The sequence below is a fragment of the Sceloporus occidentalis genome, unplaced genomic scaffold (assembly GCF_023333645.1).
Source record: "Sceloporus occidentalis isolate IW3139 unplaced genomic scaffold, rSceOcc1.0.p SCAF_7, whole genome shotgun sequence".
Classification (NCBI taxonomy): Eukaryota; Metazoa; Chordata; class Lepidosauria; order Squamata; family Phrynosomatidae; genus Sceloporus; species Sceloporus occidentalis.
Genome location: NW_028316987.1, coordinates 72,256,792 through 72,284,271, shown reverse-complemented (window position 1 = coordinate 72,284,271; position 27,480 = coordinate 72,256,792). Strand labels below are relative to the sequence as shown.

The following is a 27,480-nucleotide window of genomic DNA, read 5'->3' as shown; positions in this document are numbered from 1 at the left end:
TTTAGGATATTTCCTAATTCTTTCATGGTCTTCATCTGATTTCTTGACTGCAGTCTCTGCTCTGTTCAATATTTGATCCAAGGTGTGGGGATTCTTGGACTATTTCTATTTTATCTGGGATGAACTCATGTGGTTCTTCTGTGGTCATTATTTAACTTTTCCTCCAGAGTTTTCTTCACTACCATAGGGTTTTTTTTAATTAACAAATTCAGTTTGCTCACTATTTATATGTCTCAAGTATATGTTTATGCATAAAGAAAAGGGGGAAACATAAGTAGTCTCACAAACAGTTTTGTGCATGCATTCTCTTTTTCACAGAGAACTAATCTGTAGAGTTTGCTGCCATGAGGTTTAATAATAAGCTAGTCTCTTAGGTGGGTTTAAAATAGTCCTCAATTATTGGAAAGTTAATAGATTCAAGATTCAAGTCCATGCCCACTCTGGTCCAATTTGAAATGACCAGAACTGAAAAACTATTTGTGTTTCTTATTCCTTAGGGCTGGGAAACGTCTTGGCCTTTTCTATGCTTTTGCTTATACTCCTACAACTTGTTCCTGGAGTTCCTGGATTGGCTATGCTAAAAAGAGCCCAGTGGGAGATATAGGCTAAGCGTCTGGAGAGACAAAGGCTCTACATCTCTGCCATGATTTTTGAACTGGAGAATTTGCATGGAGTGTATAACATTAGCCTCAGACATGTAGGTCTCTGTCTCCAGATGCCCTTGCGAGTGATTCCCTTTCAGTCTTTCACATAGTTATGAATTAGCACCTGGCAGATCAGATGCAGGGATATAGAAGGCTGCCAATAGTTTCAGCCAGAGGTTGGCTGAAAGTCTGATTCGGCTCTAGAAGATGCATTAGGAAAGGAAAGAGACTCAAGGCTGAACCTTAGTTTGATAATATTTTAACTGCCATGGCTCAGTGCTGCAGCATCCTGGGATTTGGAGTTTGTTATGGCACCAGGGCTCTCTGATGGAGAAGGCTGAGGGTCTCAAAAGAAACTACAAATCCCAGAACTTCATAGCATGGAGCCTATGGTGGTTAAAGCTCTGGGCCCCACAACAAACTCCAACTCCCAGAATTCCATACCAAAGAGCCACAAAAAGAGTTAAAGTCCTACCAAACCGGGTTATTTCTCCAATGTGGCTGCAGCCTGAGTGTCCAAAGCGATGCCAGAAGATCCCTCGGCCTCCCTGCTCAGCTGTGAGGCCGGGAAGCAGCAGCAGGAGGAGGGAGGGAGGCAGGGGGGGAGGGACCTGGGCGGGGAGAGGCTCCAGCTGGCGACCCTCTCTCTCTCTCTCTCTCTCGGGGCTCTCGGCGGAGGGAGGGAGGGAAGGCAAGGCAGCAGCAGCAGCAGCAGCAGCAGCATGGCGTCCAGCGAGGAGGACAACGGCGGAGGCGGCGTAGAGGAGAAGGAGGGCGGCCTGAAGCTGCGCCGGCCCCGGGGCTCCCTGACCACCGCCTGGCTCATCTGCTACAACATCACCATGACCGCCGGGTGAGTCCCTCTCTCTCCGCCTCCAGCCCCAGCCCCCCCCCCCCAGCCCTCCTTTCCTACAGGCATCTTTTCTGGAAGGTCCTCCACTTGGACCACGTCCAAGAAGCAGCCATTTCTATTTCTAGGGAGTGTTTTTAGAGTTTTATTGGGAGTGTCCTCCATTTTTCCTCCATGTCCTCCATTGGGAGCCCGGGGTGTCCTACATTTCTCTGGAATGCCTTCCATTCGGGGCAGGACTGATGCGAAGAAGCCTGCCTCGATCTTTCTGTGCGGCTGGTTCTTTGAGGGGAGGGAGGGCAATGTCCTCCATTATTTCCCGGGGCCCGGGAGGGAGCGGGGGCTAAGCCTGGCCCGGCTGCCATTGCCTAATACGGTGCAAGGGCCAGGCATGCCTCTCTCGCTCTCTCTCTCCCTGCGACCCGGAGCGAGGTTAAGTATAGCCCCGGCGGCCCCTGCTCGGAATGCCAGCCCAGGAGGACCGAGGCAGCAGGCGGAGGAGGGCCAGAGTGCTGCCCTCGGCAGAATCGCCAACAGCCCAGGCTTCTGGCTTCTCCTCCCCTCCGGCCAAAGGGAAGCCCAGGGGAGGAGGGCAGGGGGCAAGGAGAGCAAAGACCCCCAACTAGGAAAGCCCCCGACTGAAGGGGCTGCAAGGAGAAGCAGGCCCCCAACTAAAGGGGCTGCTATGATGAGACCCCCCCCCCCACTAGAGCAGGCCTTCTACTATAGGGACCGCAGTGAGAAGCAGATCCCCCAAGTACAGGGATCCCCAACTAGAAGGGCTGCAATGAGAAGCAGATCTCCAACTCTGGGGACAACAGTGAGAACCAGACCCCCAATTCGGGGGACTGCAATGAGAGCAGACCCCTAACTAGACAAGACCCCTAACTAAGGGGTCTGCAGGGAGAAAACCCTGCCTCCAACTAGTGTAGACCCCCAACTAGGGGGACTGAAGTGAGAAGCAGACCCCTGACTAGGGCTGGCTGCTGGGGTTTGTGGGCCTGGACACACTTTTGGGGACATCACCACTGAATCCAGTGGACCTTCCTTATTCCAGGGCCTGAAAATGTTTTAAATATATATGCATTCCAAAACACAAACCTTGATTTTCTAGATTTTACTAGGACATTGTATTGAATGGAACTTGAGCATCCACAGAATTTGGTATCCACAGGGACAGCAGCAAGGGGGGGGGGGGGAGTCATGTCCTGGAACCAAACCCCAGCAGATACCAAGGTCCCACTGTGTTGTTGTTGTTGTTGTTGTGTGCCTTCAAGTTGTTTCCAACTTACATTGACCCTAATGTGAAACTATCACATGGTTTTCTTGGTGAGCTCCTTCAGCGGGGGTTTGCCAGGGTCTTCCTCTAAGATGGAGAAGGTCACCCAGTGGATTTCAATGCAATTCAGACCCTGGTCTCCAGAGACATGGTCCAACACTACAACCGTGTTGTCCCACTGTATAGTGAATTTTAATAATCATGGTAAGGATAGGAGGAACCAGTGTGGTGTGGAGGGTTGACTCCCAACGTTTCTCACTATTAGCTGTACTGGTAAGGGTTATTGGGAATTATTGTTGGACTATAACTCCCAATATCCCTTACCAGTACAGCTAATAGTAACTGTCCTCAAGTTGGTTCTGACTCATGGTGGCTCTGTGAATGAGACATCTCCAAGACCCCTGTCCTCCTCTGCTCAAGTCATTAAGTCAATTAAGTCCATCCATCCATTGCATGTAAGGGTGCAAGAGCTGGACAGTGAAGAAATCAACTCATTTGAGAGATGGCGCTGAAGAAGAGTTCTGAGGATACTGTGGACAGCCAAAAAGGCAAAGAAATGAGTCCTTGAACAGATCAAGCCTGAATTCTTCATGGAAGCCAAGATGATGAAACTGAGGATTTCATACTTTGCCCACATCCTGAGAAAGCCTGATTCACTAGAAAAGATAATGCTAGGGAAATTAAAAGTTTTCTCCATTTTAATCAATGTTTGATCCAGAGTCTGGGAAATCTTTGACTATTTCTATGTCCTCATTGTCTAGGCTGAATTTATGTAGATCCTCTCTGGTCATTATTTTTGTTTTCTTTATGTTCAGGCTTGAGCCTGTATTTGCATTTTCTTCTTTGACCGCCCTTAGTAATTATTCTAAGTCTATGATGCTTTCTGCTAGTAGTATGGTATTGTCTGCATATCTTGGATTGTTGATATTCCTCCCTCCTGTCTTCACTCCTCCTTCTTCTGTGTCGAAGCCTACTCTTCATATGATACGTATGTTCTGCATACAAGATGACCAGATAGGGTGAAAGGATGCAGTCTTGCCTGACCCCTTTGCCAATTGGGAACCATTCTGTTTTTCCATATTCTGTTCTAACAGTCGCCTCTTGTCCTGAGTACAGATTTCTCATCAGGACTACCAAATATAGTGGCCCTCCCCTATATTTATGAGTGTCCATAGCTTTTGGGGATCTATTCAGTCAAAGGCTTTGCTATGGTCTATAAAGTGCATGCTGATTTTCTTCTGCAATTCCTTGGTGCGCCCCATTAGCCATTGTATGTTTGCCATATGGTCTCTAGTGCTTCCTCCTTTCCTCAACCCTCTTGTACCTCTGGGATTGCGCTCTCGCTATATGGTTGGAGCATACTTTTGTTTGGGTGTGAAATTAGTGCTATGTTCCTTTGTTTGCTGAAGTCTCTTGTCTCTCCTTCCTTGTGGATTGGGATGAATATTGATCATTTCCAATCTGTTGGCCACTGTTTTCTTTTCCATATTTGTTGGCATATTTTAGTTATCACTAGAGGCGATTCTGTCTCTGTGGGTTGTAGCAGTTCTGGTGGTATCATTCCTGATGATTTGCTCTTCGCAATATCTCTTATAAAAGCTTCCACCTTGCTCTGTAGGATTTGGGGTTCGTCTTCGTATGGTTCTTCATTCCATCTGTTGTTCATTTTTTCCCTCTCTTTTGTATAGCTCTTCTGTGTATTGCTTCCAACATTTTATTTATTTTTTGTGTTTATTTCTACAGGACTTATTGTTGAATGAAAACAGCAATGATAGCAAAGATTTTGTGGACTTCACTTGCTCATTTTGTCATATGCATGGAGTGTTATGCAGAATTTTATGTGTATATATGCAGTATATGTGGAATTGTGTGGACGGACATAAATAATGCGTACATACAAACAATAAAATGCTTTTTATTGGCAGGTCAAATCAGACCATATTGGCTATGGTAATAGGTTGGGAGATTGTGGCCCTTCAAATTATGTTGAAGTTCCCATCATCCCTAGCCAGCCTAGCCATTGGTGAGAATTGAGAAGCCTTCCAGAGGTTGTTTGACTGTAACTCCCAGCATTCCTTCCCAAGGACTATGTAGTAGTTCTATGAGTTAGACTTCAACAACATTTGGAAAAATGCACAATTCCCCCCTCTGTATTCGGGCCTTTTCTTCATATGCCATCACTGATAGAGAAGAAAGATCACATTTTAACAAACCTCTGAAAGGAAAACTAGAGCACACTAATAGTTTGGCTTCCACCATCAACTGATTTACTGTTTAATTATCAAAATGTCATCAAAAATTCTGATCAGTTCTGTCTCTTGAATAGAATACTGTTTATTATTAGTAAATAGCACAGAGTACTTTCTTCTTAGTCATCTTTTCAGGATTCTCATAGAAGACCAAAATATCTGTAAACACACTTTTGTTTACATAGTATAAAGAGATATTTTATGTATTGGTAGGAACAGATTGTTTCTTTTGAGGAGGAAGGGAAGTTTTTATGTATGTAATACAATAATAGGTTTATTACAATCAAACAAAGAGTCGAAAAATAAAACAAAACAAAATCCTTGGATAAAACAGCTAGGATAATGTAAAGCAGCTAGGATAGTGTAATACATAAAAGGTATGTTTTATCAGGAAAATAGATCACCTGGAATTCAGAACCTGAATTCTGGAATTCAGAAGATTTATCATTGCAAACCTTGCTATGTTCTTTCAGGGCAGGGGAAGGCAACAGTGGCCCTCCAGACAGTGTTGGACTACAGCCCCAATCATCCCCTACCATTGCCTATTCTAGCTAATGCTGTTTTAAGATATAACACAGAGATGCAGAAACTTTGACCTTTCAGATGTTTTGGTCTACATCTGGAAAGCCAGAGTTTATTCACCCCAGATAAAATGCATACATGTTGTTTCTAAAATGCAATTGTTCAGATCATTTTGAGGGATTCAGCATAGTAGACATGTGTTAACCTCAGTCTTAGAATATCTTTGTTTTTGCTAGAATTTTAAGATCCACAGACTGGAACCAGATGTAAAATACTACATTTGGAATTAAAGAATACTGAGCCCGTTAATTTATTCAGTGTACCAGAAATGAATGACCAAAGGCCACAGTCCTTCCATACACAAATTAACACCTGGCCCTCCTTTCATTCTCAGCTTTCTTCATTTCAGTAGTGTAGCATATGGTAAGAAAGAATCCTATCACCATCAGAATATAGCAGCATTAGATCTTGTTGTTAAACAGCTGAGAATAATGAATCTATAGCAGATTCACCACTAGATTTTAATCTGTCTTTCATCAACCCCTGTGATGCAACACCAGGTCAAATACATAGTCTCTGGTTTCAAGAGCAGGTCTTACCAAACAGTATGTTTCTTAGGCATGGGGATCATGTGATGCTCCGTCCAGATGATGTTGGACTGTAATGTCCATCAGACCTAACTTGCTTGGGTAATGGTCTGGAATACTGGGAGCTGGAGTCCAACAATGATTTCAACTGCCAGTTTTTATATAGGCAATGGGAGGAAATAAACTTCTGTATCTATGTGATATGCAAGCTGCCTTCTTTTTAAACCTTAGACACTTAGAATTTTGCAGTGAGTATTTCTCAGTAAACATGAATGATGTCTAGTAGCCCATATTGTAAGATCGAGCCTTATCAGATAAGGTTCCATCTATGCAAAGATATTTCCAGTATTTTGAACAGATAAAATATAGATCAATAGCAGGCCTGAGTGGACTTTACTCAACTAATGTCCATTCATATATTGTGGCACAACATATGATATATTACTTCAATTTGCTATGAACCTCTGAATTCATTGATCTTCTGTTACAGGGGATAGCAGGGTGAAAGGCAAAGCAATCGAAAGCAGACTTCATTTGTAGGACTATACTAAATATGACAGAAAGATTGCTGATCAGAAAGTACTATTGCGCGTGTATTACATGTACTAATAGTGTATACATAGAAGATTTTCTCCTAGAAAAAGCTGTTTTATTTCATTTCATGAATGAAGTCATTGTTTAGAAATTTACTTCCAGGTTTGGATGGAAAGAAGATGAGATACCTGGGGTTGCTTGCTCCCCTATGGATAGACGTTAAGGTCCGAATAATTTTCCTGCTTGAAGCAGCATCAAAACTACCTGTTGGTTCCCTGGCTAGAGCAAGCACTTTATAAAGCCCCAGGTCCCAATTCCTTCCTTTGGTTGTTCCTGGCTCTGGTGCAACTGCCTTGTGAAGTAGTACAGTTGCCTCATCTTGCTGCATTATACAGTGAGCACTGCGTGGAAACACTGGATCTAGTGTTGGGTAGGTTTCTCTAGTCCTTTGCTTGAAATGAATCCCTTCTTCATCTGTTTGGAAAGGGCTCAGTTTCAAGTGGAGCATGTAGAGCAGGTGAGATTAGAGAGAGGGTATTCATTTGACAAGTTGACATGATTTATTCAGGAAATGGCTTTCTTGAGCCCTTCTGCACTGGTGTCTCTTTTCAGTACATTCCATTTTCAGTCTCAGTATGGTTTGTTCATGAGTGAGCTCAAGGATCTGTACAATTGTAGGAACTTTATTAAATTAAAAAGGTTGTATTAAATACAGTAAATATCAGGTTCTGAGATATTAGACTTGGTGTACTGTTGATATGAAATATATATAAAGGTAGTTAATTTAATAGATGTAATGTGCGTACTTGCATTAAAGGTATTGTTTTCTCTTTGTCTAGGTGGCTGGTATTGGCTATTGCCATGGCACGGTTTTACATGGATAAAGGAACATATACCGGCTTATATAAAAGCATCCAAAAGACACTTAAATTTTTCCAGACTTTTGCTTTGCTTGAGGTAAGCATTTAAGTAGTGTATCTTTCTTGTGGGAGAGGGAATTTTTAGAATTCTTAAGAGAAGGTACAAAGTGTTCTTTATTTGTAATGAATAGTCCCCAGATTTCTCCTAGGGGTGTTTCAGCCAAATTGAATTTTTCAGGCTAGTTTATAGTCTAACCTAACTGCCTTTGGAGTTCATGAGGCCACCTAGACAGAAGATTCTTCTTCTGTCTGGAGAACAGAAGATGCTTTTCAGTTTGGGGACACTAAAACAGCCATGGGCCACAGTATGTTGGCTCCTCAGTCAAAACTACTAGTTTCCATATACAGTGTTTATACTACTGTAGTGTTAGCTCAAGAAATGCTGTTCGTATTTTGAGGTCATATAATATTTCAAAGTTCTCACTTTCAAATATTCTTTCCCACATAATTAGATAGCATGACACTGACAGGGTTGTCTGTTTTATTTTGTTTGTATACAACACCATGTATATTGATGGCACTGTACAGTTGCCCTCCATATCCATGGATTCTGCATGCACATATTCAAACATCCACAGCTGGAAGAATATTCTAAAAGAAATTCCAAAAAGTAAACCTTGATTTTGCCATTTTATATAAGAGAAACAATTTTACTACACCATTTTATATACTGTACTGGGACTTGCGCATCCATGGATTTTGATAGCCATGGGACACCCTGGAACCAAACCCCAGCAGGCTAGCAAGGGCCACTGTATAAACAAATAAATACTTGCCATCTACATAATTTTTAAACTGCAAAGCTCTAAGGGGAATATATATATATATACATGTATGTGTGTATGTGTATATGTATGTATGTATGTATGCATGCATGCACACACGCACATACACACACAGGGCTGGGAAGGGATTAGTTTGTTTTTTATTGTATTTTTTAAATTGTACTTCCATTGTTGTTAGCCGCCCGGATTCCTCATTGATTGGGTGGGATATAAATTAATAAATTATTATTATTATTATTATTATTATTATTATTATTATTACATACATATTCCACCTAAACATTAGGAAGAACTTCCTGACAATAAGAGCTGTTCAACAGTGGAATTTGCTGCTTTGGGAGAGAGTAGTAGAGTCTCCTTCTTTGGAGGTTTTCAGACAGTGGTTAGATGGCCATCCATCAGAAGTTTTTTGATTGTGTCTTCCTGCATGACAAGGGGTTGGACTGGATGGCCCTTGTGGTCTCTTCCAGTTCTATGATCCTATATGGATTTGATTTACAAGAAAATGAATAAAATGAAATGAATCCTTTAAGACAGTGGTGAAGAACCTGTGGCCTTCCAGACGTTCTTGGACCACAGCCGCCATCATCCTTGACCTTTGGTTTTCTTGGCTGCAGAAGATTAGAGTTCTACAGCATATGGAGGATTTCAGGGTTACTGTCACAAGTTATAAAACTTTCTTAGCGTCTGGTATGCAGGGGCAAAGAACTTAAGTAGTGTTATTCTTGGTTCAACTACCAGCTTTACAGTGACCTTTTCCATAGTTATTGTCCCTTAATAGATGATGAAAGAAGCTGTTTGTTTGCTGGGTTTGAATACTGTGGCTGTATGTATGACTACAAATATTCCTAAAAATGTGTCAATGTGAACAACACTGTGCTTGTAACTACTACCAATTAGGTATTAACATCATAGCTAATAGTTTTCAAAGGGCTAGCCTCTTTGTCTCTATCAGGATAACAATTAACCCCTGGAGCTAGTAGATTTATTTTAGCATCACTTTCACAGATTACAATCTGTGTCTTCAGATGTATCATGTACAATAGTAAACAGATACGGAGTGTACATGTTTGTGGGAATGTTATCAGTGTGAAATAGGATGCAAAAAACAATTTTATTACAAGTTGAGCATCCCTTATCCAGAATTGTGAAATATTCCAAAATCCAAATTTATCCAAATGGGTAGCTGAGTTAGTGAGACCTTTGCTTCCTTATAAACACTTACTTTGTTTCATACACAAAATTATTTAAATTTTTATGTGTAAAATTATCTCTTCAGGATATGTGTATATGAACCATAAGTGAATATTTCTTGGGTCCTATCTTCAAGATATATAATTATGTATATGCGAATATTCCAAAATCTTGGGGGGGGAATGATATTCGAACGTTTCTGGTCCCAAGCGGTTTGGATAAGAGAGACTCAACCTATATTCACATTGGTCATAAGTATTCTAATACAGTAAGCATAAACATAGTAAGTGTATCCTTTTTTATGTTTATTCTTATTCAGTAGAGAAATCTTGTAGCACCTTTGAGACTCAAAGAAAGCATGAGTTTTGTAGATTTCAGTCTACTTCCTCAGATCCTTTTAACATAGACACTCTTTCTCTGTTTAAATTTGCAGATAGTCCACTGTGCAGTTGGTGAGTCTTTGTTTTGGTTTCTCAGTTAACTAAGTACAATCCTGCCCTAGGGGACAAAGATGACATGTTTCTCTTTTTAAGGAGTAGTGCGCACTTCAGTGCTTGTGACTGGGGTCCAAGTGAGTTCCAGAATCTTCATGGTGTGGTTTATTACACATAGTATTAAGCAGGTAAGTGTCAGGAGAGTCATTTGCTCTTTCAGTTTACATATTCCAGGAAAGGGCTGTGTCTGACCTCCAGAAGTTGTTGGACTAAAACTCCCATAATTCCTCATTATTGGCTGTAGTCACTAGGGGTTATGGAAGTGGTGTGCAGCAACATGACCGTATGTTCCCCATCCTGAGCTTTATTATAGCAGTAGTGAAGCATGTTTTGGTGACAATTTGTCATTTGAATAAAAAAGACTACCACAATATTAATTGAAGAAAATGAGTTAAAGAAGATCAATCAAGTTGAAACATACAGTTCAAGATCCTGGGAATGAATTCTGGTTACTATCTTGTCTGAATTGCTTGTATCTTTCACATATTATTGTTTTCTGAGCTTTCTGTATATCATATGTGGACTCTAGTACATTTATAGTGTTTTGTAAGTTGGCATGTTTTTCAGAGTCAAAAGTAGTCCCATCTTCAGTAGGTCTAACTCTCAGGAGGTTGAGGATGACTGTAACTGCAGACAGAACTTTAAGTTCTTCATTTGCATCTCCATTACACGTGGGAGACAAGGGCTTAAAGGCCATCGGAGATGGATATCTGAGCTGTGTTGGCTTGCTGCCTAGTTTGCTCTCTCTATGAAACAAGATCAAAGGCTGACGCAATTCTTCCTCAGCCTATTCAACCAAGCTTTGGCTGTTTCTGTTTCAGAGAGAACTTAAAATTAGCACATGTTGAGTAGACTAAGTGGAAATAAGCCTTAATATGAATTATGTTTTGTATAGATGATTTCGGTAGTTTGTACTAATCCTGTTCTTTTTCACACATTTATGAACTACTGCAATCTATTTTTCCTAGGCTTGATATGGGTATCCTTAAGCTTCTAACATGCTGGAAACCAGAGGCAGATAAAGAAATGAACCCAATCCTATGCATGTTTGCACTGAAATAAGTCCTATTGAGTTGACTGGTTTTAGCTCTCAAGGAAGAGTACAAACGATAGGAGTCATGCAAAATCTGCAACTACTTTGTTGTCTGTGCTTTTTCAAAAGCATTAAGTATTTGCTTTGGCATCATTTTGATTTCAGAGATTCCAAAAATGATTTGGGTCAAGTCCTAGTACTTGATGCAAAGGCGATTATACAATAAATTAGATCTAGGCTTAGTCATATCTTCAGCAGATCTTATGAGCTCAGTAAAATTTCTGCCATTCACCCTGAACTTACATGGTATGTGATTTTTGAAGATGAGCAAGGTCAGGTCTGGTTAGTTCTTGGATAAGAAGCTACCAAGAAATGCAAGGTTAGGAAATAATCGTTTGGAAACCCTGGAGATTTGCGTCTGTCTGGTCAAAGTTGACAATACAGAGCTAGACAGAGCAATAATCTGGGTCTGTATCCACACTGCATAAATAATCCAGGTTTACACCACTTTCACTGTCATGGCTCAATACTCGAGAATTCTGAGATTTGTAGTTTTGTGAGATATATAGCTGTTTCTGTCAGAGAGCACTGGTGCCACAACAAACTACAGTTCCCAGAATCCCATAGCATTGAGGCATGTCACTTAAAGGGGTGTCAGCCTGGATTATTGATGCAGTGTGTATGCAGCTTGAATCAATAAAGAAGTATCCCATTTCCACCCCTAATTATCCATCACAGTGGCCTGGTACATACAGGCCTTTGTGACGCCCTCATCATGTGCTAGGGTTGCCTCAGGGTGGAGTGCCCACATGCCCCGCAACCTTAGCACGTGACAAGGCCATCACAATGGCAGCGCCCTGTATACATGGCCACCGCCATTGTTGTGTAAGTGCCGCGCAGCGCCTGCACAACGCCGCACAACACTTATCTAACGAGTGCACCAATGGCACACTTGTTATGCCGCTACCGCAGCTTGAGAAGAACCCGCTATTTGCGGATTCTTTTTCCGCCACTGGGAAGCCGTGCAGTTTGGCGGCTGCAGCTTCCCTCCAGCAGAAAAACAGGCACTGGGAGGCTGCCCTTTTTGGGTGGTCTGTACCGCGCCTATATTTTAAAAACAAAGTCTTAAAAATATAATCATTGAGCTTAATGGGTCTATTGGAAATTAGGAAAGCAATTGTAAACTGTTTACTATGGAATCTCGATGAAAAATAAGTATCACTTTTGAATTAAACATGATCAGAAGTGCCTTGTAGAGTTGACTGGATGATATTCACTCTTTCCTACAGCATTTCCAGTGTACAGAATGTTTAAAACTATCTCATGACATAGTGAAATGATTGGTTGTCTGATATTACTATTATATTTAAGGTCTTGATATTTACTATATCAATGAATCCTGGCGTTAGGGTCCTCTATGTGTATGTACCTTCAAGTTGCCTGTTGACTTAGAGCAACTCCATGACTTACATAGGGTTTTTTACTCTCATATATTTGGGAGGAAATTATGTGTTTGGAGGGAGTACTGTATGATGATGTGCGTTAAAAACTAACCCTGAGTTATTGAGCTCTCTCGCCAGCAGATGGCACTTAGCCATCTCTTTATATGAGACAAAAATTTCCCAATTCCTTATGCTCTTAGAAAAAACACAATACTAGAAACATCTTGAGTTGGGGCTTCTTTTTTGTATAGTCATCTGTGGCCTCATTTTAGTACACTTGAATACTGTGTCCTTTGCTCAGGACAGTTTACTTTTCCTCCAGGTTAAAATATTCAACATTCCTTTTATGGCATCAGTAGAAATGGCTCTAGGGAAGAAGACTTGGGGGCGGGATGGGGGCTCTCATTCATAGAATCACCATAAGTTGGAATGAACTTGATGGCAGTAAACAACAGAAGCAACATTGAATTCATTCCCGTATTGGCAACACATGAGTAAATAAAGCCAGACAAATTAGGAGTGAGACTGATGACATAAGACTTGAAGAATGAAAGATGAGAGCCTGTCCAGTAGAGAGAGAATTCCAGAATAGCATAATATTTTTACTGGCATCACCTAAAACTTTACAAAGTGACCAAATTCTTGAATTCATCAGAAATCTAGAGACAGCTGGCTCTTAAGTACAGAAGAAGCACGATAAAGCAGCAGGGAAAAATAATATTGTAGAGTATGATGAAACCCCCAATTGCAGCTGATAATTAAAATAGAACAGGAGATATGTTATACAATCCTAATTAGGTTAGAGTGTGCTAGACAGTGCTTGGTGCAAAACAGATTTCAGGCTGCACCAAGAATACTTTTTACTTGAAAAGTATTCCTTTGAAAATATAAACAGGTAAGCCTCTACTCACAACACACAGGTCCCTTGTAAGGTAAAAATGTGAAGTTTCTTTTTGTCCTGTGGATCTGTGTGCATCTTTAAGAGAGCCTTTTGGATTTGAAAAGCAGTCCATGGGACAAAGAGTTTAGCACACTTTCTTCCACTCGTACCAAACGTTACCCCATGAAATTCTCAGTCCTTGACATTGATAATTCCTTTAAATTGGAACATTTCTTAGGAAATTCAGGAAATGGAAGCACATTGTGTCTCCTCTATCTTGTACAGCACGGGTGAACAGCATTGTGGCCCTCCAAATGCTGAATTGCTTCTCCCATCATCCCTCACCATTGGCCAGTTGCCTAGGGCTTATGGGATGTACAGTTCAACAGATTTCCCAGCCCTGTTGGAAAAGGGCTGCGTAACTTGGCCTTCATGATTATTCTACATGTCTTGCCAGCTAATGATCGAAGCTGAACTTCTCATTAAACCAATTCCATTCTGTCCATCTTATCTGTGTGGTACTGAACATAACTATTATGTGTCCTTGCTTGTTTGTTTTTTAATATCTAAAATTGCTAAGAGCTGTACTTATTAAGGATAACAAAGCAGGATAGACCCTGCTGGTATTTCATTATATTAATCTCTATTAAAATCACATATCTGTGCTACTATACATGGATACAGATTTTTTTTTTCAACAAAAGGGTAAGCATAATTGTTCATCTGCTTCCCAATGCATGCTGAAAGAGGAATTCTTTACACAGTGGCAGGTATGATAAGAGGTAGGATATCAACATGGATGGGCTTTTTCTGTGGCCAATACAAATTCAGACACTTGTGCAGATAGTAAAGGACAGCTATAGATTTCTGCTCACTTCCCTCATTATCTCTGTTTATGGTCAATAGTATATGGTGAAGGTAAATGTTTCCCAGAGCTAATTTCTTCTTACTGAGAATCCTAATTTTAATTTAAAGGGAGGGGGAGCTATTATCAGTGGATCTGTTGTAACTCAACTGTTGTCTCATCTCTTTCTCCCCTGTTTTTTGGCACTTCTGCTGGCAGATTATTGCCAGTAAAGCACTTTGGCCAGTTGATTGCTCTGTCAACAGATCTCTGAGATCAGCTGGAAAAGGCAGGTTCTGTCAGCAGAAAAGGGTTTTGCCTAATTAAATTGTTCTAAGACAAGTGCATCTTGGAGTTAGGATTGCACCCCGAGGAGTTGGGAAGAGGGTCCAGGCCCTGCAATTCAGTAACCCCACTTAAAAGCATTCTTAGTTTGCATATCTCACCTAGTTAGCAGGCCCCACTGAGGATGCTGTACCCTGAGAACCTGCAAATCCCAGCACCAGCTCTTGAAAGGAAAAATGGAGGAAATGTCATAATGGAAATAAGATTTGTTTTAGAAGTGCCCGGGTAAAGTCATGGGGATGGGGACAACATGCAGGCAAAGTTGGGGAGGAGGGCAGGGAGACCTGGTTTGTAATATTTTAAATGCTGTCAATGTTACATTTACCAACTCTTGTGGGCACAGTTCTATGTACGTTTACCAAGGGCTAAGCTTCCTGAACTCAATGGGACTGGATTAAAAAGTATACAAATTATGCTGACAAAGATAACTATGCTAACAGTGGTTAGCCAAAACAACAACAACCAACTGTTTGGGAGGTTAACTAAAAAGATCACCTGACTAGAAAAGGACTGTAAACTTTAAAACAGTCTGTATTGTTTGTGTTGTTTGGCTAATTTTGTTCCTTTTCTGTTTAGTAGGCAGTTTTTCAGTTTAGTAGGTAATAGTTGGGGTGGGTTTTTTTTTTAAAGAAAAATAATGACTGCATAGGAATTCTTTTTTAAAAGTGGGGTGGGGTTGAGTGTGCTTTCTGAGTTTGTCTTTCCAAACGTTATTGCCATTTTAAGGAAGCAGAAATTATTGGTGCTTTATACTTCTACAGATCCAGAATGAGGAGAGCGTTATTCTTTTTCTGGTCGTATGGACTGTGACAGAGATTACTCGATATTCCTTCTACACATTCACTATGCTCAACCACTTGCCATACTTCATAAAATGGGCCAGGTGGAGAATGCCTTGCAGTTTAGTTTCTCATTGATCTGTGCATGTTTCTTTCATGCATGCTACTTCAGTGAAGAATTACATTACTGTGACAGCTTGGTTTGTGTGGATGGTAGCTGATTTGTTTTCAAAATAGTGTTTTAAGTTCATATTACTGAATATGTTTTAAACACAGAGTTTCCTGCTAACTACTCTAACTTATCATAACCTATCTTTAGGTTGCTTATATTTTTTCAATATACATGTGTATATGTAATGTGTTTAATTACATATTAAATAAAATAGAAAAATTATTTATTTACAGATATTTCTGTAGCTTCCCCCTCTCCTTGCTAATGTGCCATGATAGGATGCACCAATTTTTTTTGTGGCCGAAATGCAATAGTTGCAAAGTGTAGAATCTGTGCAAAATCTGGCTTGACCTTTGGTTTGAACTGGAGACCAGCGTTCAAATCCTTGCTCAGCCATGGAAATCCAGTAGGTGTGCTTGAGCAAGTCACACTCTCTCAGCCTCAGAGGAAGGCAAACTCCCTCTGAACAAATCTTTCCAAGAAAATTCAGTGGTAGTTTCCCTTTAGGGCCTCCATAAATTGGAAATGTTTTGAAGGTGCACAACAACAACAGCAAAGTGAATATGGGATTGCTGCTTCAGTTACCCACTATGTCGCTAGGCATGTAGTATCTCATTTTTATTAGAAAAATGGAAAAATCCCAGCACACTAACATATTTTCGAAGCCTATGAATCTTACTGCTTTTGTATCAAAATATTTTTCTCTCAACCTGGATCTTTTCCCTTACCTTTTGCAGAGCCTAAGTTCTTTTCTGTACAGAGATCAGTAGTCTTTTACATACAGTGAAAAGATGATTATTTTATTATTGTTCTGGTGGCTTCTCAGTTAGGAATTTGAAATGCATTTTGCTTGAAACTGTACTTGAAGGCAGCCAAGAAATTTCAAACTGCATAGAATGCAGCTGCCTGAATTTTTAGTGATATAAACAAATAGGATCATGTTGAAGTGGAGGTTGGAAAAAGTTGGCCTTCCAGATGCTACTGGATACAGCTCCCATCATCTCTCACTGTTGGCTATACTGGCTAACACTGCTGAGGGTTACAGTCCAGAAGCATGTGGAGGGTGCTTTTCTATCTCTTGAATACCATGATTTTTAAGAAGTCTGCCTATTTGCTTCCAAGGTGTTTTCCTTTAAAGCCCCAAGTGCACTTGGAATATAAATGTGTGAAAGAGCTAATATCCCAGTAACAACTTCCCTGTATCTTACCATCTTAAGAGTAGTCTTCTTTTGCCTAGGGAAGCTTGCTTTGTTGGAATTACACAACAGCACCTTCTCTCCGATCATGCCATGTCTCTGGAATGCCATCCCCACTGAAACTATATGGACAGAGATGCTGCCCTCAAATCTGTGTCAGATTAAAAGTGGCTGTGTTTGGCTGGGCATTATAAAGCATGTTGCTGGCTTGAGTTTAATGTTCTCACCTTTCCATACCTCTGATCTCTTTTCACTGCACCTTATATAAAAGTTTATCATACTGGTAGAATATTTTGGTTCTTTTGTTTGTTTACCACTTTGAAAGTGGAACATTTTAATAGATGAAATGTTTGTTAACATCTATCCATTTATTACACCTCCAGTTTTGGCATGCAAGTAGCTGTGCATGTGGTATTCTCTCTCTTTATGAAACATGAGCAGAGCTCCTGGCTGACAGTGGCTGTGAAATGAGTGCATTGTGTTGGCCCTGTCTAACCCTTTTAGTAAATACCAGTCCAACACACTCTCTAGAAATAATCCAGTTTGAGACCGCTTTAACTGCCCTGGCTGAATGCTAGGGAAGTCAATATTGAACATTTAAAATTACCTAGATGACAAGGTCTGGGCACCAGGAAGAAATTCTGGCAAAGGCTTCTTTGTGAGAAAGTGGGAAAGCAGGAGTTTAAACTCTGGTTTAAATTCCTTGTGAAAAAGTGGGAAACATAGGGGTGAAACAGATGGGCAAAATAAAGTGGCTTCCAACAGCTTTGAAAGCAGGGTGTTTAGACAACTCATACCTTCAAAGCAGATAGAAACCGGACTGAACCATGAACCAAGGCTAAAAACTGGAGCAAAAATAACCTGACTCAAGGTAGCAGATGTGCATCTTTGTGCCTACATATAAATACCTTAGTGCGAGGCTGCAGCAAAGCAAAGAAAAGAAAGTGCAACAACTCCAATGGATTTAATTACAATATATACAAACCACAGTCCAGTGAAGGGGAATGGGGTGAAAGGGAGAGGCTCCATGATAGTGCTTTGCCAATGTGTCACTTGGCACACCAATGCCCCAATGCCTGTACAGGCAAAGCATCACACATGCAATTGTGTGGCTGTTCAAAGGGGTGACCATCCAATCAGATGGCATCTGAGTGAATGTGGGAGATACATGTGGGATCTCAAGCAGTGTGTTTGTGTGATGGTGCACATGTATGATAGGCAGGCCACAAAAAAAATTATTGAGCACATTGGCTTGATATCATGCCATGCAGTCAGGCCATGTGCATTTGGGCCACCTTGGGAGTGGGCCGTGTGGGCAGCAGGATTTCGATCCACTATGTGAAAAGCAGGATTGATCCACTTTTTCCTGCCCATATGTTCCAACCCATAGTGAGGCAGGAATCTCAGTTCTGGCAGAGGATTCCTTGTAAGAAAGTGATAAGGCAGGAGTTTAAATTCTGGTTTAAATTCCTTGTGAGAAAGGCTCTCCAGATCACGACAAAAGGGCGGGCTGTTGGCGTCCAGTTTTCCTCCAGAGGGACGCCGCAGCAGCCAAATCATGTGGCATCCTTCCGGGTCAAAAAGAACCCGAAAAAACTGGGTTCTTCTCGGCATGTGCGAACGACATCATCAGTGCACCATTGGTGCACTGTGACACGTCTATGACTCAAGCACACCGCCCAGAGGTATGGATGCTGTGCTGCGCTTGCTTCATGGAAGAGCACACCATATGGACGGCCTTGCATAAAGATGGTGCCGCCCATATGTGCAAGGGTTCCGGAGCATGCGGATGCTGTGCACCCCAAAACCCTAGAATTGGCCCCAGGCTGCCTCAAACTGGTAGTCTGTACTGGACCTGAGTAAGGCAGAAATTTAAATTCTGGCAGAGGCTTCCTTGTGAGAAAGTGGGAAACTGAGTGAGGCAGAAATTTAAATTTTGGGAAGGGCTTTCTGATGAGAGAATGGGAAATGGAGTGAGGCAGGATTTAAAATTTTTGCAGGAGCCAAATCCCACCTTTACATCACATTTTGTGAAAAAAATTAAGTTCTGACTGTGGTGGGAATTACTTCCATTGGGGAGGGAGGCATCACCTTGTTTGTGTTTGGCTAGTCATTTTAAAGCATGTTGTTGGCTTGAGTTTCATTTGGTCAACTTTCTCCTGGGACTACTTCTCAGCCTGGCCATCCAGGTTTAAAAAATTAAATTTTCCTTCATTCTAATCCATGGTTGCTCAAATCCATGGATGTTGAACCCTCAGATACCAAGAGCCCACTGTATCTCTTCTTGAGTTGAAACATAAGGAAATGCCTAATGCCATGCAAACTATTTGTCTATCTAGATCCATATTGTATATCCTTTCAAAACTGTCCCATTTCATCATAGAAGACCTTTGCATTGTTTGCTATGCTAGTTTCTAATTGGAGATGTCAGACATTGAACCTGGGATCTCTAGTATGCAAACCATTTGCAATACCACTTCCTCATATTGTGAGAATACTACAGAGCAAACATATGACTATATGTATTTATATTTGAGATTTCCTGCATGGCAGGGGGTTGGACTGGATGGCCCTTGTGGTCTCTTCCAATTCTATGATTCTATGTTTCTCCCATGTGCATTTTTCTTAGATTCCAGAATCCATTTCCCCTTCATTACATCAATCTGTGTCACAGTTCTTGCACTGTACTATTTTTAATGGTTCAAGATTTCTGATGTTTGCTGCCAGAAAAGCTTTGCTTATATTTCCTTAATAAAATCAATAGAGCTTAATTGAACTTAGCTTCACTCTACAGTGGTCCCCTGTGATTTGTTTCTATTGTTCCTAAATCTTATTAATCAGTTATTCCTTTTTCTTATACCATTTTCCTTACTGCTTACTGAATCTTATACAGTCTATTACAGTTGACCTATGTGCTCTCTAACTCCTGCAATTCCTGTGAGGGTTTCAAGTTCCATGGCTGCCATTTTAACTCTCATCTGTTTTGGTCATGGAATGCATATTATGCATGTCTTTTGACCCTTGGACAGAACTCGTGTTGCCTTTCTCCAGTCTGAGCTCAAGAGACTAGTTCTTTATGAATTACTGCATTTGCATGCCTTTCTTTGTAGGGAAATGCTTCAGAGTGTTGCTGCTAGCCTATTAAAAATGTATCCAGTTTGTAAACTGATAAAAATAAGAAAGTATTTTTTTCCAAAACTATCAGATTCTTTCAAAACCATTGTTTTCTGTTGTTAAAATGGGCCATGGAATTGCAAATTGCTATACTTGCACACTTCATAAATATATTTCCTAACTTCATTACAGATGCATTCACAGATGTATTTACATTGTGTTGATTTAGAACGATGTATTAGTTTTAGTTGCTGAGTCCTTTGAACAGAACTCAAGTACAGATAGATTCAAAAATCTTTAAAGTCAACTAGGTGTTTCTCATGAGATCAAAGGCACACATTTGTTCATATAACTCCAGAAATCTTGTAGGGTATAATAAATGTCCATCACAACCAAGTGACTGCGCTTTCTTTCTTCATTTTTTAAATATATTAAATATATTATTATCTGTTCAAGTGTAACAAACTTTAGAACATAATCTTGTCTAAGCTTCCTTGGGCCAGGAAATTAGAGTTCTGAATTAAATGAATTCATCCATTAAATGAAATTCAGTGTTATAACAAATCAGAGTATTTTTCTTGATTACCAAGGTCCAAAATACACTGCAGAAATAATCCACTCTGAGACTGGTTTAACTGCTGAATACTAGGGGATCCTGGAAATTGTAGAGTTCTCTGACAAAGGCTAAATGTATCACAGAACTACAGTTCCCAGAATTCCCTAGTATTAAACCAGGGCAGTTAAAGTGGTCTCAAACGGGATGATTTCTGCAGTGTGTTTTGGACCTAAATTAAATAGGATTGATGGCAAAGGGATAGAAAATAACATATAAATGATGTCCTCCTCCCTTATCACTAGTTGGATTAAAAATACAGTCTCCAAAATGAAGAGGTTTGGTTCTTGGTGATTTCTCCCAGTCAACCAGCTGGTGAGATTTACCTTCCAACTGTCCCAATTTGGCAGGGACAGTCCCAATTAATCCTGTGTCATCCCACTTTTTCAGTTGCATTTAAAATGTTGCAGTTTCTCATTCCTCCTGTCCTTTTCTTTGTTTGCCCTCAACTTATTTCCATTGATACAAACTGAGTTCAGAGTGGAAATATAGTTTGCACTCAGTTAACTTAGCTGGAATGAAAGGAGAGGAGAAGATGGAAAGAGGAGAGGAAGAGATGGTGGTAGCTCATTCATCTTGAACTTAGACATCTCAAAGGCACATTTTTGGGTTGGACTAGTACATTAAGGGTCCTTGTTAGACTTAAGACATGCATGCAGAGCAATCCTGTGTGTGCTTTCTTCAAGGGAATGCTGTTGAGGTTTATGGAGCTTTCAAGTAAGTGTGTGTAGGATTTCAGTGCTAACCTCCTGTCATGTAGTGGTTGCTGCTCCTGGAGACCAGGAAACACCAGCTGTTCAGAGAGAAATTCTTAAAGCAATTTCTTTTTTCTTTCTTTCTTTCAGGTACAACTTGTTCATTATCTTATATCCAGTAGGAGTTGTTGGGGAGCTTCTAACTATTTATGCTGCCTTACCCTACGTGAAGAAGTCAGGCATGTTTTCAGTGAGACTTCCCAACAAGTATAATGTCTCTTTTGACTATTACTACTTTCTTCTCATTATCATGGCCTCCTATATACCATGTAAGTATCAATGGAAACTTTTGTTTTTACTTGTACATCAGCTACACAAATATTAATAATAAAGTTTTGCATATTGTTGTAATTCACTGCTTTAGTTATTCATTACATCACTTTGGGGTCAGTGACAGGGTTTATGCTTCATATGCAGGAATCCCCAGATGAGTGTCCAGAATCCTCATTTAAGAAGTATTTTAAATATCAGAGCTAGGACAGTCCTTAATTTTTATAAGGGCCTTGGAGAACTGTAGCCCTTTGGACTAGACAGTAGTAGGCTAGCTTACTTAATGTGTACTCTATCCCTCAAATAATCTGAGAATGGCATGCAAAAGGTTATCTCACAGCATTTACTAACTGCATTGTTGTTGAATAGCTTACTCAGACATTTTTCAACTAAGGGAATATTTCTATTCAAGGGCAATATGCAATAAACTAAAGCAAGTCCAATTTTTAAAGATATGGTCACTCTAGCCATCTTGTTTCCTAGTGAACTGATAAAAGGTAGACACACACAATATATTTGATGTATTTAACATATTCTATACTACTTTTATTTTCTTCTTCAACAGTGTTTCCACAACTGTATTTTCACATGCTCCGTCAAAGAAGAAAAGTACTTCATGGTGAAGTGATTGTAGAAAAGGACGATTAAAACAGCCCTTGTTATCCATGGTGCTTTTTCAGCGTAACTAACCAAATCTGTAACAAGTTGCACAAGTCCAGATTTGAAATCATGGAACAAGAATAAGCAGCATATACAACCAATATAGGTCATATATTTTGCAATACCAATATTGCAAATAATGCAAATGCTAATATTTTGAGACTTGAATTTTCAATTTTCATTTGTCATTTGTGTTTCTCCCATTTTCTTTTAGATAAATTATTTGGTTCCAATCACACAGACATAAGAAAAGTTATGTTTGGTCATTGCAAAAACAGTTTAGGATGCTTTTGATCACAACGTCTGTGGACACTCGAACTAAATTGGGAAGCTGTTCTGAAAATTGTTACCCTTGATTTTACATCATGATTCTTGCCAGTGGCTAAAAAACAGGTACATAAGTCACAAAAGACTAACTGACCCATGTTCAACCTTTCAGTGCTTCAAGATGCTTTGTTCAGAAAGCTCTCAAACATTGAAATGTCATTTCATGGGTAGGAAAGAATTCAGCTTCATCGTGGTGATGGTACTAAAAAAAAATCTGGGTACCTATAAAACATCATGCTTAGCACAGTGGATCCTGGCCTATTTATTTTTTAAAATAGCAGGCTGATTAGATTCTCCCCCCCTCCCTTTTTTAATATCTTATAATAAGAATTCATAAACTGTACCTTCATCTTTGTGGGGTTTTTTAAAAAAAAATCTAAACTTACATTAATTAGGATAATTTTACTGATTGCATATAATTTGAATGGTTTTAAAAGCATCTACTTGAAAATAACGAACTGTGCTCTTTGCAAATAGGGGTGGCAGAGGTCTATTTCAGTCCTAAACACTCTGACAACCTAAGAACCTTTTCTAAAAGCATTTGCCCATTTAAAGGAATTAATTTATGGATACATGCAGTATTTTGCTGTCAAAAATATATTCTTTATTCATAGAATAACATTTTAAAAGTTCATTTCTCCAAATAATTATGATAGAAATATTCTATTCCTTTTTAAAACAGCAGGTACAACTTTGAATATGAGTAGACAAGTACACTCATCTCTCCACATTCGCTGGGGTTAGGGGCACAGGACCCCTGTGAATGTGGAAAAACCACAAATAAGAAAAATGCTATGTTTTTACCTGAGACACCTCTCTAGGAATTTCTAGTGCAATTTTGTGATCAACATCTGTCAGACATTGAGCATAGAATTGTGCTAGAGGAGCTACAAATGCCTAGTGGAGTGTTCTTTCTAGGAATCTCTAGGTCCTTCAGTGTGACGTTTGGTTTAAGTTGACCATAGATTTGTGCTGGAGGACCTAGATATTCCTAAAAAGAACATATTAAAAAAATCCTTGAATAATGAAATCCACAAAAGTCAAACCCACAAATGTGGCGGGATGAGTGTATATAGAAAAAATTGTAGTCATTACATTGATGGGAGAAAATCTGTGAGATATAAAATTTTGGTTTACTTCATTATGGAAGGACTCTTTAATGGCTTGCCCTTATTTGTGTCAGTCTTCTTAAAAGCTTTTAGAACAGGATCCGTATAACCACACAACTAATTCTGTCCCAGTGGCCTTTGAGCTTTTCAAAAGCAGCTTCCTTTTTGACATATTTACACTGTTCTAAACATGGTAGACAAGGAAATAACAATTTCTTGCGTATGCCCAAGAAATGGAAAGCCGTGGAAAACATGCAAGCCAAGATGATCAGACTGAAGGCTTATCTTATCTAGTTCAACATTTTAGTCACACAGTGGCCAACCAAGTACATGTGGCAAGTCCACAAATTGGACATAGTGTAATAGGAGTTCCTACCTCTGCACACATATACACAGAGATTACCTATCATACTTTGGAGCCATTTATGGCTATGTCCTCTATGAATTTATCTAATCACCTTTTAAAGCCACCTACTGTGCCATTGTACCTTAATATAAAACTATGATTAGTAGAACCCGTGTGAAAGCAATGTACGGAAAGGGAAATGCATTTGGAGGATTTATCAGTCTCCCATATACCTTAAAATGTTTCCAGAGATTCAGGGGAGAACATCTAAACTGGGGCAGGTCTTAAGGGGAAGAGGGCTTGTACAGTTGGTAATCCCTTGTTGCCATGAGCAGGAGGGCCTTCTGCTTGTGCAGTAGGGTTTTCAAATCCAATGGTCCGAGGATCTGATTTGTTGTGAAATCTTTCCTCAAATTACTCAGTTTTGTGTGCTTAAACAGTATATTTATGAGATTTAGCTAAAAATGCATGAAAGATACATTTTATTGTATTTTTCTGCCCAAAAGCCATTGTTGAGTTTTTTTCTACAACAAAATGAACAAAGGTGCTCTAACCGTTTACTTCATATTATGTATAGCTTTAAAATATAGTTATCATACAAACTCAGCCATGTTTAGTTTAAATCAATTATGTATTTTCAATTATTGTTTCATCTTGACCTTTTTAGAGTTTCAATTGTTCCTTAAAAAAAATATCCAGGCAGCTTTTTGGTACATGTTTCTGAATTAGCACAGAGAACTATATGGGAAGACCTACTGTTTATTGATGGTTAATAGAATTTTCTCCTTCTATTCTTTGAACATATTATATGCCTCATCTGTAATTCTTGTCGATCTAATTTGAAACAGTTGCAACTGTTCTTTCAATACAAATATTTGATTCTCATGTGTGCTGTTGTTAAATCTGAGGATGTTGTCTGGTAAACTAGAAAATATTGTAGGTATTTTTTTACCATTTTGTACATCCAATATTAAACAATACTATTTCTTGCACTCATGATTTTCTGATTTTCCACAGAAGAGCCATGTGATATTCCTGGGTATAATTTTGAGAAGGAAAACATTTTAAGGTGATTTTACCTTGCTAATACTTTGCAAATGGCACTGCAAATAAACAATTAAATCCACACCCAAATGTTTTTATGGTTCTGCAGATTCTAGCCAAACACAGCATAAGAGTGTTTCTGTACAGGACCAGTATGGTTTTATATTGTATCTCTGCAAAGGATAAATTAACTGTTTTCATGGATTTCACTGGTTCCAAAACTTAGTGCCGCTCAGGTTCAAGCCTTGTTGAACTAAGAGTTGGAACAGATGGCCCTAGAAAGCTGAATTGGTGCATTATGAGATATCTTGGAGATGGGACCCAAGTCTAAACATGAAATTCATTTGTGTCATATACACCTTATACATATTGGCTGAATTTTATAAATAATAGTTTTAATAATTTTGTGCATGAAACAAAGCTTGTATACACTGAACCATCAGTTACTGCAGTATTTTGTATTTCAGAATTCTGGATAAGGGATGCTCAACCTGTATACTAGCTAATGGTTCACATGTCAATATTGGCCCCATACAGACAGGCCGAAATAAAGCTGCTTCAGGCCACTTTGGAGGTATGCTGTTTAAATAATGCCTGCGTCCTAAGAGTCCAGAAGCCATGCCAAATCCATGCTCCAGTCTAAGGCTGAAATGGTTGCCTTGTGCCTACAAAATAATTTTTGACTGATAGCAACCCTAAGGCAAACCTTTCATATGTTCTTCTTGGCATGTTTCTTCAGAGAGGGTTTGCCATTGCGATCTTCTGAAACTGTGAGATATGATGTCCAAGGATTTTCTTATTCAAGCAGGGATTTGAACCCTGGTCTGCAGAGACATAGTCTAATGCTCAAACCACTACATCACGCTGGCCCTCTTAAAGTTGAATACACAGCCCAATCCAAGGAGAGTTAATTACACTTAAGACCCACTGAAATCAATTGTCTTGGCTAGTCTTGGTTAACATTGGGCTTAAGTGCTATTAATATGCTTTGATAGCATGCCATTCTAGTAGTGAGGTTGTAATGAATAACCATGTAAAGCTAGTAATATCCCCTTCCCAGGGTTGCAGCTGGGGGAAGAAAACAAGGTCATTGCCTCCCCAATAAGAATTCTGCCAACTCAGATGAAATTTTCCTTCAGATTTTTGGCATTACAATAATGTAAAACTTCATTTGAGCATTTAGAAAAAGAGTTTAGGCATCCAAAGAAGAAGGGCAGACAATATTATGAGAGAATGTGAACAAAGCAAATATAAGAGTTCTGAGTGTGAATAATTTTCAACATCTCACTCTCTGTAGTGCTAGAAAATTTGGGGAATGAAGGGAAATTTCATTTCGGTTGGCAGAATTATTTGGGTTTAATGCCCTCTTTTTTCTCTCCACTTATACCTAAGCCCCTGTGCCCATCATTTATGAGAGGGAAATGAGAGTGAATCAAGAATCTATGAAATATTCCTCCAGATTTTGAGAATACTCATATAGAATACTATGTTTTAGAAGGTATACATACTACCTTTTGAAATTTGGACTGCAGGTTATGTGTGTTAGACCTTATTCATCTCAATCTGACAACTCAATTAAAATATTAGTCTCATTTTACTACGTATTGACCAATAGTAAGCTGGTGTGACTAAGGTTTTTAGATAAGAATACAGCAGGTCATTGCAAGGATGCAAATATTAAGTTTCCATAACTAGGATGACTGCATGCAAGTTCACCTTCTTGAGATCCTACCTATAATAATTACAGCTCAGATTCTGGCATAAGCCCATCTTTTATCCTCCCCCCAACCCCAGCTATATTTGGTACAAAAAGCATTATATTATACAGTAAAACAAGAATACACACAGATATTTCTTAGAAATAATAACTCATGACTAATTATGATTGATAGCCACTTATTTTTTACCTACAGACTTGCACTATGGCCTGAGTCTATACCAAGTACTTTCTGTGTCTGCAGTTTTCAAGTGAATGATTTCTTCCTTCAATAGTGACCTTTAACTGTTTGATATAACCTTCACATAATAGGCTATGAATATTTATCTTCTTCACAAATAAAATTCTCTCATGTGTTTCGATCTGTAAATTAGTCTCCAACCTGTGCACGTATTCGTCTATGGGTGTTCATATCTATTAATTCTCTCTCACACATGACCGTTGTTCCTATTCGGTATCTGTTTGCAAGTTGGACTCTGCTGTCTTCCAGGGTTTTTCCCCATTATATCTTGAACTAATCCCTTATTTTTTACAATGTGCCCATTTGTATTGATCTACAGTTTCCATCTATTCTTGTTACTCTCTAGTTTTGCTTCCTCTCCACTTTTCTTCCTATCCATGTCACATAACCATTTTTTCCCTTACATTTGAGATGCGCCCTATTTCCTTTTCCCCATTTTGACTGTTGCCCATTATTTGGGGGAACTCTCACCCTTCAAATCCAGTGGAGTTGCAACTCCCATTATCCCATTCCATTTGTCATTCGATCTGGGGTT

At 39.6% G+C, this 27,480-nt stretch overlaps 1 protein-coding gene across 2 annotated transcripts; it reads left to right on the top strand.

The window, feature by feature from the left end:
* The first annotated feature begins 1,331 nt into the window (after positions 1-1,331).
* On the top strand, positions 1,332-25,071 carry HACD1 (3-hydroxyacyl-CoA dehydratase 1). 2 transcript variants are annotated; one of them, XM_089533316.1, is made up of 7 exons: positions 1,332-1,497; positions 7,505-7,622; positions 9,998-10,016; positions 10,104-10,186; positions 15,364-15,485; positions 21,322-21,500; positions 22,067-25,071. In XM_089533316.1, the coding sequence occupies exons 1-7, from the start codon at positions 1,367-1,369 to the stop codon at positions 22,147-22,149; spliced, it is 735 nt and encodes a 244-aa protein (XP_089389442.1). In that variant the 5' UTR covers positions 1,332-1,366; the 3' UTR covers positions 22,150-25,071. The 2 variants fall into 2 exon arrangements, with proteins under 2 accessions (XP_089389442.1, XP_089389441.1); XM_089533315.1 differs by having other exon boundaries at positions 10,098-10,186.
* The last annotated feature ends 2,409 nt before the right edge of the window (positions 25,072-27,480 follow it).